The sequence below is a fragment of the Pholis gunnellus genome, assembly GCF_910591455.1.
Source record: "Pholis gunnellus genome assembly, chromosome: 19".
Classification (NCBI taxonomy): Eukaryota; Metazoa; Chordata; class Actinopteri; order Perciformes; family Pholidae; genus Pholis; species Pholis gunnellus.
In genome coordinates, this window is record NC_136546.1 from 4,066,227 (window position 1) to 4,079,830 (window position 13,604).

The following is a 13,604-nucleotide window of genomic DNA, read 5'->3' on the forward strand; positions in this document are numbered from 1 at the left end:
CAGCTGTCTCCTTTAATTGCTGTCTGAATTCAGCTAAACTGACTCCGCTCTCTTCACATCGGCAGAAAGTGTGTCCACTTATGCGCTGAGGCAGCTTTTTAACCACTTTATCACACATGATGAAAGCTGATTTTTTTATTTTTTTTGTGCTTGTGTTATTTGTCCTCATTAAAATGTGTGTGTGTGTGTGTGTGTGTACGCTGAGCAACAGCAGGATGCATTGTCAGCTCTTTAGCAGATCTTTGACAAGAGAACCAGCTTGTAAAATACATCAGCTGCTCCGTCTCTCACTTCTGTCCCCCCCCCCCCCCCCCTTCGATGCAGTTGTCTCTTTGCTGTCGTCCCTCCGTCCTGTTCTCCTCTCCTCATCGCTCCTTCTTCTCCGTGCACACCGGCTTTCTCACGCCCACGCTAACAGATGGGTCGCTGCTATTGTTTCGCACCGCAAACACGGCCAGTTTATTAGGGCTCTGACAGCAGTTATGACGAGTGTGTGTGTGTGTGTGTGTGTGTGTGTGTGTGTGTGTGTGTGCGCTTATTGGAACTTCCACAGCGTTATCGGTATGCTGGTCCAACACTGAAAAGAGGCTCAAAGCAACAGCTCTCATGGCTACAAAACCTCCACTGGAGAATCCAGGACCACTGTCACTGGCAGAGGAGAGCACACACACACACACACACACACACACACACACACACACACACACACACACACACACACACACACACACACACACACACACACACAGAGAGAAAGGCTTGAGCATGTCTGAGCAGCTCTGTCTGAATATTAACACGGTCGTTCTACTGGCTCTGCCGTTTCCTTCACTGTGGATGGACCAGGCTCTGAGCCAGAGCGTACCAATGCACTCCCTTCAAACACAGCAAGTCCCCTGTGCCCAGCCCCCCCCCCCCCCCCATGAAAACCAAAAGGTTCAATGCTGTTCCCAGGCTTCTGATTCTGCATTTGTTTTGCCACATAGCCGAACCGCAATATGAAACGGTCGGCCGGAAACGTGCATTTCAAGCTGTTCGCTCGGCCGAAGATGGTTCGTTAAGAGTGAGAAACGTTAAAAAATGACCAACGGAGTGAGGACTCAGTTAAGTGTTGGCCATGAATAAGAGTCAAGAGAAGTGAAAGATCCGTCTCCCTCTCTCTTTGGTGTTTTGGGCCCAGAGAGCATGCACACTAGAGTCCTGTTGAGAGTAGAGCCAGGCTGTAGATAACAGTACACTGTGTATGTATCGCTATCTGTTCATATGTCGGCGGGTGATGAAGACATTGCAGTACAGACGGGGAAGGACAAAGGTTACAAATATACAGGGGCCAAAGGTGCGGAGGGGCCTACGAAAACTGCTCGTAATAATAATTCTAAACACATTAACGGAAAGGGCTTCTACAAATACGAACGGTGGAGTTTTGTGTCCTCCAGGTATCGATGTCACTTTGGGCTCAAAGATCCCGCATCGGTTGGACTGTAGATAAGAGCCTGCACGTTAGAGACTTCCTCTGGCTGAGCTGGCAGAGGAACCCTAACGATACTCATCCCTACTTGCACGTATCACTGACGGTCATGAATCCGTTCTAAAGGAATTCACGGTTCAACACCATCAGAAACAGTGTTTGTGGCTCAGGAGGGAGGCAGTGATGAGTGATGGGTTTTATAATACAGGAGGGAGGGATGGGAGGCTGCACGCTTTGACTTCCACAAATATTTTCAGTAATTGAGTAAATGCAAAGCGAAGGGAAAGCCAGGCGGGAAGGAGGTCGAGCTGTTTGTTTCTTCTGCCGACGCTTCGGCTGAAACTCTGTTGTCTTTACTCGGCGAGTAAATCTCACAAACACAGACTGCACTTTCACTCTTATCTGCTGTTTGCCAAGACTTACACCAGTATATCCTCACCAGGGTACGTAACATGCAGCTTTCAGCCCCTAAAAAGGGCTTTTATTTTGTCAGCCATGTACTTATGTAACCGTAATCCCATACTGTAAAAAAAAAAAAAGAAAGAAAAAGAAAGCATTCTTTAAAAAATGAGATGCCAAAGCCAAACGTTTCCTCTGAGCACTTTGATGTGCGCTTCGTTAGCTGCTGCATTACCTTGCAGCTAGTCACTGCTGTGGTGGACCTCAATAATTCACTGGAATCTGATGAGGAGGAGGAAGAGGAAGAGGAGAGGAACAGTCAAAGGAATTAGTTTGTTTGTCTCGTGAAGCTTCATGTGAGCCCAAAGTTCCGTTCTTGGGTTGTTCCACTGCGGTGGCAGATGGAGGTCCAGTAGTTGTTGCGTCTTGTTGTTTGAGCCGTGAGGTCCTACGCTTTTTATTTTATTTTGTATTTCGAGAATAAAGTCACGCGCTTTCAATTTATTCTCTAAAGTTCAACGTTTATTCTCAACATTCCGACTTTATCCTCAACATTTCAACTTTATTCTTCTCATTGTCTCCTCCCATGCTGGGCCCTTATACTCATAGACTCGTACCCTTTAAGGGCCGTGTCCACAGAAGCGTCTTTTCCCAGCGCTTCTAAACGCCACGCTCTCTTCTGCAGACGCCCAGCTGGGAGCGATTAGGAGTGCTGTTGAGGTGCAGCACACTCAAATCCATACTCAACACACTCATTATACAACGCAATTCAGGTCTTTGCGGTGGGCTTTTTGCCCCCCCCCCCCCCCTCCTCCACTGTGATTGGACCGCTGGGTAAAAAGTTTTACCAAAAGTTGAACATGTATCAACTCTCTGCTGCCAGAAAAGAAAAACGCAAATTCGTCCAGCACTCGGTGCAGCAGAGACGCATAGTGTAAATATGCGGCGCTCCCATTGCAAACACAAATGCACTGGCCTCAGGAAAAACAACGCTTTTGGTGGACACGACCCCTTACAGCCTGCCAGTAACTTTAATGACCCCCCCCCCCCCCCCCCCCAAGGCATTTCATCTCATCTGGACCCAATCACACCACCGTGAACCACAGAAAACATGTCTGTTTTTATTTATTCATCAGGAGAAAACAAGACGCCTGCAATATAAGCAACATTGTTTTATTAGAAAATAATGAGAGATTTTCTCCAGCGTGTGACTTGAGTTGTAGGCCTGAGGATAATTCCTTGTTCATAACGGTGCGGCATTCTCTCATGGTTATTATCAATAATAGTGTTTTGTGAAGCACCTTCTCTAATCGTTGTAAAGCGTGACTGAAAGGAACGTTACACACCAGTCAGCTATAATAAAAAGGACTAACCAGATGATTAATGCAGGTGTGCACCGCTGACTGTTTGCTGTCGGCTAAACGCCCGACATGTCAATTGTGAAACCGCTTCCCTACTGCTTCTCCGCCACCGCTCCGCCTTCTGCAGTCGTTCTCTCGTCCTCTCCGTCTTTACTTTCTCACAGCAGCAGGTCTGGAGCTCAACATCCTGCTGGGACTAAGCTGCTGAGTCCCTGACAGCTAGTCCAGGATCAAGACTCAGACAATCCCAGCAGGGGAGCGCACTCCTAATTTAACATTCTTGTGCTTTGCCCTTCCATCCATCAAAGTGACGATCTAGAAGTGGTGATGACTTTTATTCAGTGTGCACCTGTGAGCTGAGTACCACGCCATCAGGCGGTCCTCTGCTTTCGCCCGCACTTAAATATCTCAACAGCTGATCGCATTCATCGGCAGGAAATTCGCGGCGCTGAGCCTAAATATTCAGAGATATCTATATGAAAGACCTTTATTCTGACCCCAGCATCCAGCCCACACTGTTTTCATACACTGTTCTTATCTATAAGCACGTTTCTACAGTATGTATTCATGAGCCGGGAGGGTTGACATCGTATGAAGAGCGACACAGCGTATGGAGGTGGACGGTTGGGTCTAAAAACGACAGACTTTCACCCAGCAGACCATAGTCTTTGTCCTGTTTGAAACCCAGAAGTGAACGTTGACTTCTGGGTGACTTATTTGACTAATCTTACATTTCCTAAACCTTTGTTTAGTCGTGTGGTTGTCTAAACTTTGTTGGGGCTTGCGCGGTCGCTCGTGTTGCTGGATTCATAGAAAAGCTCGTGAAAAATAGAATAACTTTTTGCAAGTCATCGCGATAACCGTTAATGAGGATATGCTGTTCAGCAAATTACTACATGTACCGGACCACAGTAAGCCTGTAAGTCACGGACTCCTTTCCAACTTTCTTTTTCTTCATATTCAGTTGGTTTTATTCTGGCATATACTACAAACACTACTGTGCTACAATTTAGGATTGTGACCATTTACGACGTGAAATGCAGTAGAATTAGGACTTAAACCGCGTTGGATTGATGCTCGCTTATAAACAATATAGATAACTTTATTTATTACTGTTAAACAAACCCCCCCCACACACATCAGCAGGTGGTGTTGTGTTTTCATCGCTGTACACAGACAGGATGGAAAGGAAATGACATCATGCTATCTGACATGAGTGCGTCACTGGAAGTGACCCTCACGCCACCAGAAGCTCAGCATTCTCCTGCACATCACTGACTAAAAACATATTGATATTCAGCGGTGGCGTTATTGTAGAAAATTGCTACTCGTGTGTGTCTGAAGTCAGCTGTCAGCAGAAGCGTTAACGCTGAGGATTACTTCAGGAAGAACATAATGAAGGCTTCTGTTATCTAGCAGGAGACGGCTTTTGTGTCTCAAAGAGAAACGGGGAGAAAGAGAGAGAGGAAGAAGATAGCGAGCAGCTCAAACTACTTCTTATGAATGCTGCTCATTCTGATTTAACAAAGGGAATAATAGGGTTTGGTGAGAGAGATCTCATCGGCATGAGACCACATGTGCATTCAAATAAGCTTTGTGAGCCTCAGTTGCATAGTCAGACCAGTGCTTACTGTACACTGAGCATAGATAAACTGGTGGGACTGGAATAGTCTCGTGGAAGAAGCTGTAGTTTTCCATGGTGCATGCATTAACCTGATTACCTGGAAATACATGTCCACGTTCACTGGAAACATGCAGTTTCCGCTCGTTGCATGCATACGGTGTCTTTTCATCCAAAGTAGGTTTATTTATTTTTTAGCTTTCATACAGCTTTCAAACAACTCGTCAAATACAGACACTCGGCCAGCATCGCCGTCTGATACCGAGGCACCCTTCGGCCTGAGAGGCTACATCCACACCGGTACCTTTTTTGGTTTTGCTACGTCGCTCGCGGCCTAGCGTCCACATGACTCTGGCGTTTTAGAACCCCTAAAACAGAGACGTTTGAAAATGCTGCTTACGCCAAAAACGTCGGGGTTGCGTTTAAGTCTGGACGGGCAGAAACGGAAGGCCTTTGAAAGCGGTGACGCAGACACCATGCTCGCTAGTCGATTGGGTCTTATTAGTTTTCTAAAAATGAAAACGTATTAGCGGTGATGTAGCCTGAGACGCAGCAGGCTTTCAACTAACTCCAATGTAAACCCGTCCTCGTTATTATAATCGAGTAAGTCCACATTTTGTTACGTAACTTTCATACTTTGCTAATGCCAGTTGTGTAACAAACGTACTTATTTTAACCCCAACCACGATCTCTCTCCTAAGCCGAACCAAGTGGTTTTGTTGCGTACGTAAAAATATAAGCCGGGTAAAGCTACGTTGGGAGTTTGTTTTGAAAAGCCTGTTTGCGTGTAACAAGAAGAGCTGACACGCTGTAGTGATGTAGTGTACCAGGTGAAACATACAGTTCACACCTCTCCACTTTGATGACCGGGACTTTCATTGTTCCCCGTCTCTCGTCTCACAAGCAGCCACCATCACCCCGAGGTTTATCTTCCACCGCTCGAGTCGACCCTGCCCCAGCTCGGGTTCGGCCCTCTGCCACCTCGCTTGGTTTGCGGTTCCTGTGCCAAGACGTCTCAATGAATTGATTTAGCATCTCATTCACGGGAGACGGCAAAGGTTCGGTCCAGTAGTAAATCCTAATGCTGTCACATCATGGAAAAATGGATTACTGTTGTTGTTGTGGACAGTATTTCTTTTTGGATTATTCAGTCCCTTTCCATCCCTCTTTCACCCTCTTGTGTTCTTGTGTGTGTGTGTGTGTGTGTGTGTGTGTGTGTGTGTGTGTCCACATGAAACCACACTGGAGTTTGATGGATGGGAGTCAGGGAGCTTATTGTAGCAACGGAGCGTCGCTCCCAAACACAGCTAACGTTTGCTGCTCCGCAAACGTTTGCCAAGTCAGCAGTCGCCGTGCTGGCGGATCTGTGATGTTATGTTTTTCATGTACACACACACTCCCGCATACGTTCACACACAAACACACACACACACACACTTTCAGCAGGTTTAACCAGTCAGGCTGTGACAGCACCGTGGACTGTAAGGCTCTTGGCATTTTTGCACAACTGCCAAAAAGCAATATGTCGTTGTTTGACTGATCAATGAATCAACTCATCAGCCCACCACTAGCCATACACATGAATAGTGTTTGATATTTTAATAACACTTGATAAAGATTCAAGTTTTCCTAAAGCTCTGCGTTAAGCTAGTTGACTTTAAAACAGGCTATCGACAGGCTAGCATAGCTGAGCTGCTGTGTGTTAAATTAAATTGTTAAGGCTTTTCTATTGGCCCTTCTCACTGACTTGTGTTCTCATTACCAGTTTTAGTCCGCTGAGTCGCGCCCGAGATGAACGGAAGTGGGCCCGATCAGCCTCCAAGTGGGTTGCTCAGTACTTCTAACCATACAACCATATCTGTCCTGCGTACCTGTTTCACTTTTAGCTGTATTGTTTATGGAGTCGTGTAAACCCAACATGATTTTGCTGCTTCATAATAAAAGCCTTAAAATGACCTTTTATTGTGAAGAATTTACAGGAAATTAAATAAGTATATCAACGAATTGTCACATACTCACTCCCTGCTTTAAAAATGGAAAGAAATGTGTCCACACACACACACACACACACACACACACATCTTTCACAGGTTACTCTGCGTCTCCCTAATCCTGTCAGTCCATTGGCCCGTTCCTCTCCGCTGGAATGAAAAAGTACATCACCATAGAGACCGCATCAATGGCCTATTAGCATGAGAGGTGAGCTGAGGAGAGAGGGAGAGTTTAGGACGGATGGAGTGGGAAAAAAGAGATACTGAGGGAGTAAGGGAGCTAAAGAATGGGCTGCAGGGAAAGGGATGAATGAATGGAGAGTGTGTTTGAGAGCAGGGTGGAAGGAGCGGGGGGGGGGAAGTGGGAAAGTTTAAAAAGATGTGATACATTGGCTCTTTCTCTGTTTAGTCAAGGAGGAGGGTTTATTGCCGTGGATAATTCTAAGTGTTCTACCGCTTTTAGCTGGAAATCTATCGGGGAGTCGGATGCTGAAGATCTGTTTACCACCGTCTTGATTGTGAAATAGAAATGCCTCATCATTGTACTCTGTAGTTAGCGTATGTATTGACCAGTAGTTATCAGATTTTGGCCACCAGGGATAAAACAAACCAGTTACCCCCCCCCCCCCCCCCCTTATTGAGTGTATTATTGAGTCGGACAAGGATTTCCTAGAAAAGCTTCCAATTCAAGGTGATGGTGCCATTTCTAAACTCTTAGTGAGGCCCTGAAAGCCTTCAGGGATCATCCCAGAGATGCATCAGATGAAGGTCTTACAATTTATGACTGTGGTCAATAAATGGTTAGGTTGGTACAGCAAATGACTCAAGAAATAGACAGTGAGGACAAGGCCAGGGCTCTGCTGTCATGTCATGTGTTCATCGTGTTGCAGGTTGTGAGGAGGATTCTTCTCACTTAAAGGGGACATCAGAAAACATGGGATTCCAACGAACCAATCAGATGTGGCTCCCCTTCTTATGTCACCGTGCCAACCAGAGCAGACTGGGCTTTTTTACAAGAAAGGCTCTTAAAGAGACAGACGCTAAAACGGAGCGTTTCATAAACAGACTTTTTACAGGTATATTCAGATGGACGGTATGAGAAAAATAATGGGGTTTTTTTCAACATTAAAGCATTTAACATGTTCTACTAGAAGCCCAGAATACAAGTATGAACCTGAACATGAGCGTGATGTGTCCCCTTTAAGCCTCCGTACTGAATTGGAATTATGTAGTCACAGCAGACCATGATGTAAGACCTGCTGCATCTATTCGGGTCTTCGGTGACGGAAAACCGAGCAATCTGCAGACAGCTCGGGATATTTATGAGCCGACATACTGTAGCAGTGTGTCATACCGGCAAACAGGACTGACGACGGACACCAGACACACTTGACCTTTGACCTCCGTGTCGCATTTGACATGTTCTATAAGGGTCAAGGCCATGTGTGTCTGAGTGATGGACTTTGTGTCCAGCGTCTCTATTCCTGCACTTCCATTGATCCAGTGGGCTGAGTGCAGCCAGGCTGTATGCAGACATTGGAACCCTTTTTAATTCAGTGGAGCCAAGGTCTCGGTATTCTTCAGACAAACACAAAGCACAGTGTGTCGTCCCTGAAGCCAGACACTTTCTACCTGTTCTGAACCGGCCTTCCCAAGTCCTCGACAAGAGCCCGTGCTCTTGTGTGGGCTTATTGTCTCAACGCAATAGATTGTAGAAATGGTGTTCATACTTTCGTACACACTCGAAGGCATTCACACTCAGTTGAAGCGGCCATTTCAAATGTTATCAGCCACCTGATAGAATGGGCAGCTTGTTGTACACAAAAAGACATTCATGAGGCAGCAAACGCCGTGAGTGTTGTTGGAGAATCAAATTAAAGGAGTTGTTTGGTCTTCCAGGGAACAATTACACTTGATGTTTAAGATGCTTATCTTATGAGCACGTTGCCTCGGGTTCAGTGCCGTCAAAATGTCTAAATCTGCTGTTTTTAAAAAGCTATGACTGTCGCCAGGCAGCTGCCGCAGATCATCTGCAGCACTTCCATAAGTTGGGAGAGAAGAGGCCTTCAGCCTAAAGAGAGAGCTTTCCGTCACAGCGTGAGCTGTAACACGTCCGGTGAGCAGCAACCTCCGCTTCTGAAAAGTGAAAAGCTACCTGGTGATTGACAGCTCGCTGCCCATCCTTTGATTGGTCTGTGAGTTGTCAGTGTTTTCTTCTTCATACTTTCACCCTTTCAGTGTGTTTTCACTTCATGAAAGTCATCTGCAACATTTGGGATTCATAAAAATGTCTTACTCAGCGTTCGGGTTGTATTTAGCTCCACCCTCTCGTGTCACTTCTGGTTGCAAAAATAAACCAAGATGGCGACGGACAAAAATGCTGAACTCAAGGCTTCAAAACTGCAGTCCACAAACCAAAGGGTGACCTCATGGTGACTACTTCTTACATACAGTCAGTGGTTGTGTCTGATGTGAGACTGATGACTGGAAAATGAGGCATGAAATACTACTGGTGTAGAAAGGCTATCTTCACAAAATACAGATTGTCCATGATGAAATATCGAATTCATTTACATTTCAATCATTCTTTTTTTTTTTGTCAAATTGTTAAAAGACACAATGCATCTCTGAATAGTTTTTCGGTGCTGTGACATGATGTGGCCAGCAGTGCAGTAGAGATATAGCATCATTATTCCATAGAGGTTAAAAAAACAATGGTCGAAATCAAAGTAGCCACTACATTTCCCATAATGCAACTACTTGTGTGCTTTTGTTAGACCAACATCACCACCCAACACTGTCCGGGCCTAAGCTCTGTTAGTTATGTTAGTCTTCATTTGTTCAGGTATGTTTTCTTCTTTGTAACCGATGGTAACACCTGTATCCCAATGAGTAAACCGTTAACCATCCTCCACATAATCCATGACCAATGGCGCGACCACGTCAGAATATCTATTTTTGGAAAGGGCAGAGAGACCCGTTAAACCCCCCCCTCCCAGCTGCTCCACATTTAGCTCTGGCTCCATTGAGGTGAGTGAGCGTGGGCGGGCAGGGGTGGTGCATGAGAGGGGGGGGGGGGGTGATACCAGCCACTGTCACTGTCTGTCTAAACGCCGGTTCACTTTCCCCTCAAACTGAAGCCGGCCAGTCACGCAGCTGCTCACTCAGTGCGTGGAGGAAGTGGACTCCTCAAGACTCAGACCGAAAACGCCTCCAAACCACGCGTTCCTCTTTTAGGCGGAGGTGCCGCTTTCAGCCGAGATGACCCGAGACTCGTAAGTGTTCAGAGGGGGGGTTTGGTTGGGAAGGATTTAGGGGACTAAAGCTTGCAGCAGGTTAAACACTTCCCCTCCCTTTACCATCAGCGATATCACCTCTGAAGCTGGTTTAGCAGTTCAAATACAGGGCTCATGATGGAGGATCAGCCCGCCTTTCTACCACATCTATTTGAACTGCCGTTCAACTCTTTGGCCTCCCTTCCCACTCAGATGAAGAACGAGCTTTAGCTCTTAGCGCCGTCCACCTATTCATTCATTATTTGGAGCCTCTCTCGCCGGACGAGAAGCTTGTACGTGTCGCAGTTAAACTTGGAGTCCAATCAGAGGAGCTTCTAGCTCAGGAGGTGACGGGGCACTTTCCAGCTGCTGCTGTGTTTACAGAGGACTGTCGTTACAGAGGACTAGTAACGAATAGAAAAGCTCTTTGTGGGTTATTGTAACAGTGTGTGTTTGTGGTGTGGGATGGGGGTGTTTCATATCTCTGCGATTGAATACTTGCCCATACTGTTTGAGGAATTCAGCATGTTCTATCTAGACACTGCCCATTTGTTGTTCTTACGTGTCCCATTCTTGAAATGTAAATTAGCACAAAATGCTGCGTAAATACCTCCCAGCAGCCTCAGCCTCATGGGATACTGACGGGCTTCCTGTGAGCCCTCCATCTGCGGTTTCGTGCGACGTTCAACGTCTCGATGCGACCGCTGTGAGGGACGTAGCCGAACCAGTCCTTTGTGCCACGTCGCCTCCTTCACAGAGCTGCGTTGTCGCCTCGGCATCCGGCCGCTTGTCACCTGTTGTCAGTCAGTTCGCCCGGCAACAATGAGATCATGGGGCAACAGCAGCGGTGCGGGTCAACCACACAGAGTTAGCTCCTGTCCTGCTGTCTGTGTGCCGCTCTCAGTGATTAACATCTCATGTATAGTCTTGATTTGTTGTATTCACCATACAGGCTGTTAACCTACACTCCCATTTTCATATTTTATGTTTATAGATTCATTTGGTCACATTTAATCAGTGTGTTGTGTCATAATTACCACAGGTGTAATTAATAACATTAATGACTTTCAATAGTCACCTTATGGAGAATAATGGTGTTGCTCGTGGCCACACCCACAGCAGATCATCACTGGAGGCCCAATAGATGTCTTGCTTACAAGCTACCTGTTGATTCCAGTGAAAGAGGTTAATAACTTAAGGTGGACAGACCTTTTAAGGTGGACCATCTATATTCAAATTACTGAATATTACTTTAAACTGTTAAACTGATGGCAATAATCGGTCAAAATGTCGTACTGTCGGTTAAAGGTTTAATGGTTATTTGCCAACATCCCTAACTGAAAGGATGGGTTTGGTTGAAGTGGCGATGAGTCTGGTAGGTCATTGAAGAGAGCGGTACAATGGATTCAGTTCCCCATTTGGCGGTAAGACAAAGCAGCTGTGGACGGGAACAGCAACACATTATTATAACCACCCCCACCCAAAGAATACACCTACATTATTCAATATTTCTTTAAGTGTTGACCTTCCAACAGGAAACTGAAGTATCGCTCTCTTGAAAGACACCGAACCATTGACTAAAACATTTTACCTCACAATCCATTGGTTAGTTAGTTAGTGTTATCGTGGGACTGCAGTGAAGCTACAGAATGCTATAAAACCCGACCCCCTCTTTAACTACAGCTGATATTATCTTTCTCATTGCAGTTCAGAGGGTCACTGAGTTTTGAGCATCAGCTGAAAATGAGAAGCCTGATACTTGAATGTTTTGAGGCTTGCTAATAAAAGAAAAGCAAAAAAAAAGAGGAAGGACGAACAAAAGAAGTGTTGTGCTCCGAGCTGAGGGAGTCTGACCCAAAGAGAGACGGACTAGCTGGTGTCGATGTGTGATATGTGTGCTTCTATCTAGACCTCGAGTCCTCCAGGAAGCACATTGTCTCAGCTTGTAAAATGCAGGCCGACAACATGCTTTCCACCCCCAGCCCCCCCTTGAGCGAAACACCTGCAGCACCGACACACCTGTCAGCTGACGCGATGACGTCACAGTTGGCAGGTGAAGTCTTGTTTTGCCCGCGGTTGTGATGACCTAAGGAGGAACTATGTCATGCCAGATGGAGAGATGACAGTAAAAGAAAAGCAGAGCGGCCAGGCGGTGAAGCAGATCCACGGTTATCTGACAGCCGTGAGATGTTACGCTTTTGCTCCGCACCTTGGTTTCAGGGTCGAGCTGCAGAAAAGCAAAGATAGAAGCAGCACTCTCATGTAAAATGATCCGTGAGCGTCTCGGTGTACCTGGAAACGTCCTGTGGGAGTTCTGCAGGGACAAAGGCTTCTGTTCACTGTACTCTGGTCAGTTTTGCCATCCAGGCAGTAACAGGAAGCCGTGTGTCTGTTCTCACACTCTGAGCTCACAGAGGGAAATGCACCGTTGTTCACATCCGCCGTCTTCGTGTGCACCTGTCTGCCACTCGATAAGGAACTCATTAGCTATGAGACCATCCCACGAGACGTGTCCTCGTCTGTGTTTGTGGGTCTTCACTGTTCTGCTCAAAGACGCTTCTGACCGAAACGTGTGAGCTCAGGCGCGACCCGGCTGTCACCTGATCATCCCGGTGTTGTTTAGTGTCCCGGTGTTAGTCCGCCTCACGGGGTAATATTATATGATCGTCAGAGGACAGGAGGAAAACCGACCCGCGGCGTCGTGTTCATACACCGGCTGGCTACTTATCTCTGCTTTCTTACGGTCACCCAGAAACAGAATGAAGCTGTAAAACATACCACGGCTGCTACATAGCTTTAAAGGATTGCTTCGTTTATTTTGCTGATGTAATGGTTTGTGAGTTGACTTCGCCCTCTATAGTCCATTAGATGTTTCTTTATTCCCCAGTTCGAGAAGTCAACTCGGTAAACAACTCTATTCATAACCAGATAGTGGTCATATCACAAGATGTCTCCAGTTTGACCGTAATGGCCTGAATAGATTCATTTATTGGTGGAAACTATTTTTTTTAAATATCATGGTCTGCCTCACTGTATCTGAGGACATTTGACTCCTGTTAGTTTATTAGTCTGTTTTTATCTTATTAAACAAAGTGTTTTTGCACATCATTGATATCACACTTCTTAGTGCCATATTGTTATTTTACCATCCTGCATGTTGTGTGATTAATGAGGCTACATTCTGTCTGCTCGGTAGAATGAGTCGGCCTCACAGTCAGTCCAGTACGTCTTCCAGGACTCTGCTGGCTCAGACTCGGCCAACTGGGCAGGAAACGCAGCATCACGGGATATCAGAGAAAATTCTGATTCTAATCAGAGTCATCGTATATTCAGACAGCCGGTATGCATTAAACATGGGTTTCAACCCTCTGAACCCCAGCAGTCTTGGGGTGGGTTTCTTTCCGCTTCTGTCCCATGTTTCTCTCTGTAGCTTTGATTTTCACTGCATTATATAAGTCCTGCACCTCTATGGAAACAGCACAGTCATGGCTA

General features: G+C 46.1%; 1 protein-coding gene across 4 annotated transcripts in view; it reads left to right on the forward strand.

The window, feature by feature from the left end:
* Nucleotides 1-13,604, forward strand: part of enah (ENAH actin regulator) — a 107,227-nt gene that overhangs the window by 16,057 nt on the left and 77,566 nt on the right. For 3 of the 4 annotated variants that reach the window (XM_079180093.1, XM_079180096.1, XM_079180097.1), the window contains exon 1: nucleotides 9,976-10,112. The exons of the other annotated variant lie outside the window; for it this stretch is intronic. In XM_079180093.1, the coding sequence (XP_079036219.1) occupies nucleotides 10,099-10,112 (14 nt within the window). In that variant the 5' untranslated portion in view covers nucleotides 9,976-10,098. Of the gene's footprint in view, nucleotides 1-9,975; nucleotides 10,113-13,604 lie in introns of those variants that run through there. 4 annotated transcript variants of the gene reach the window in all.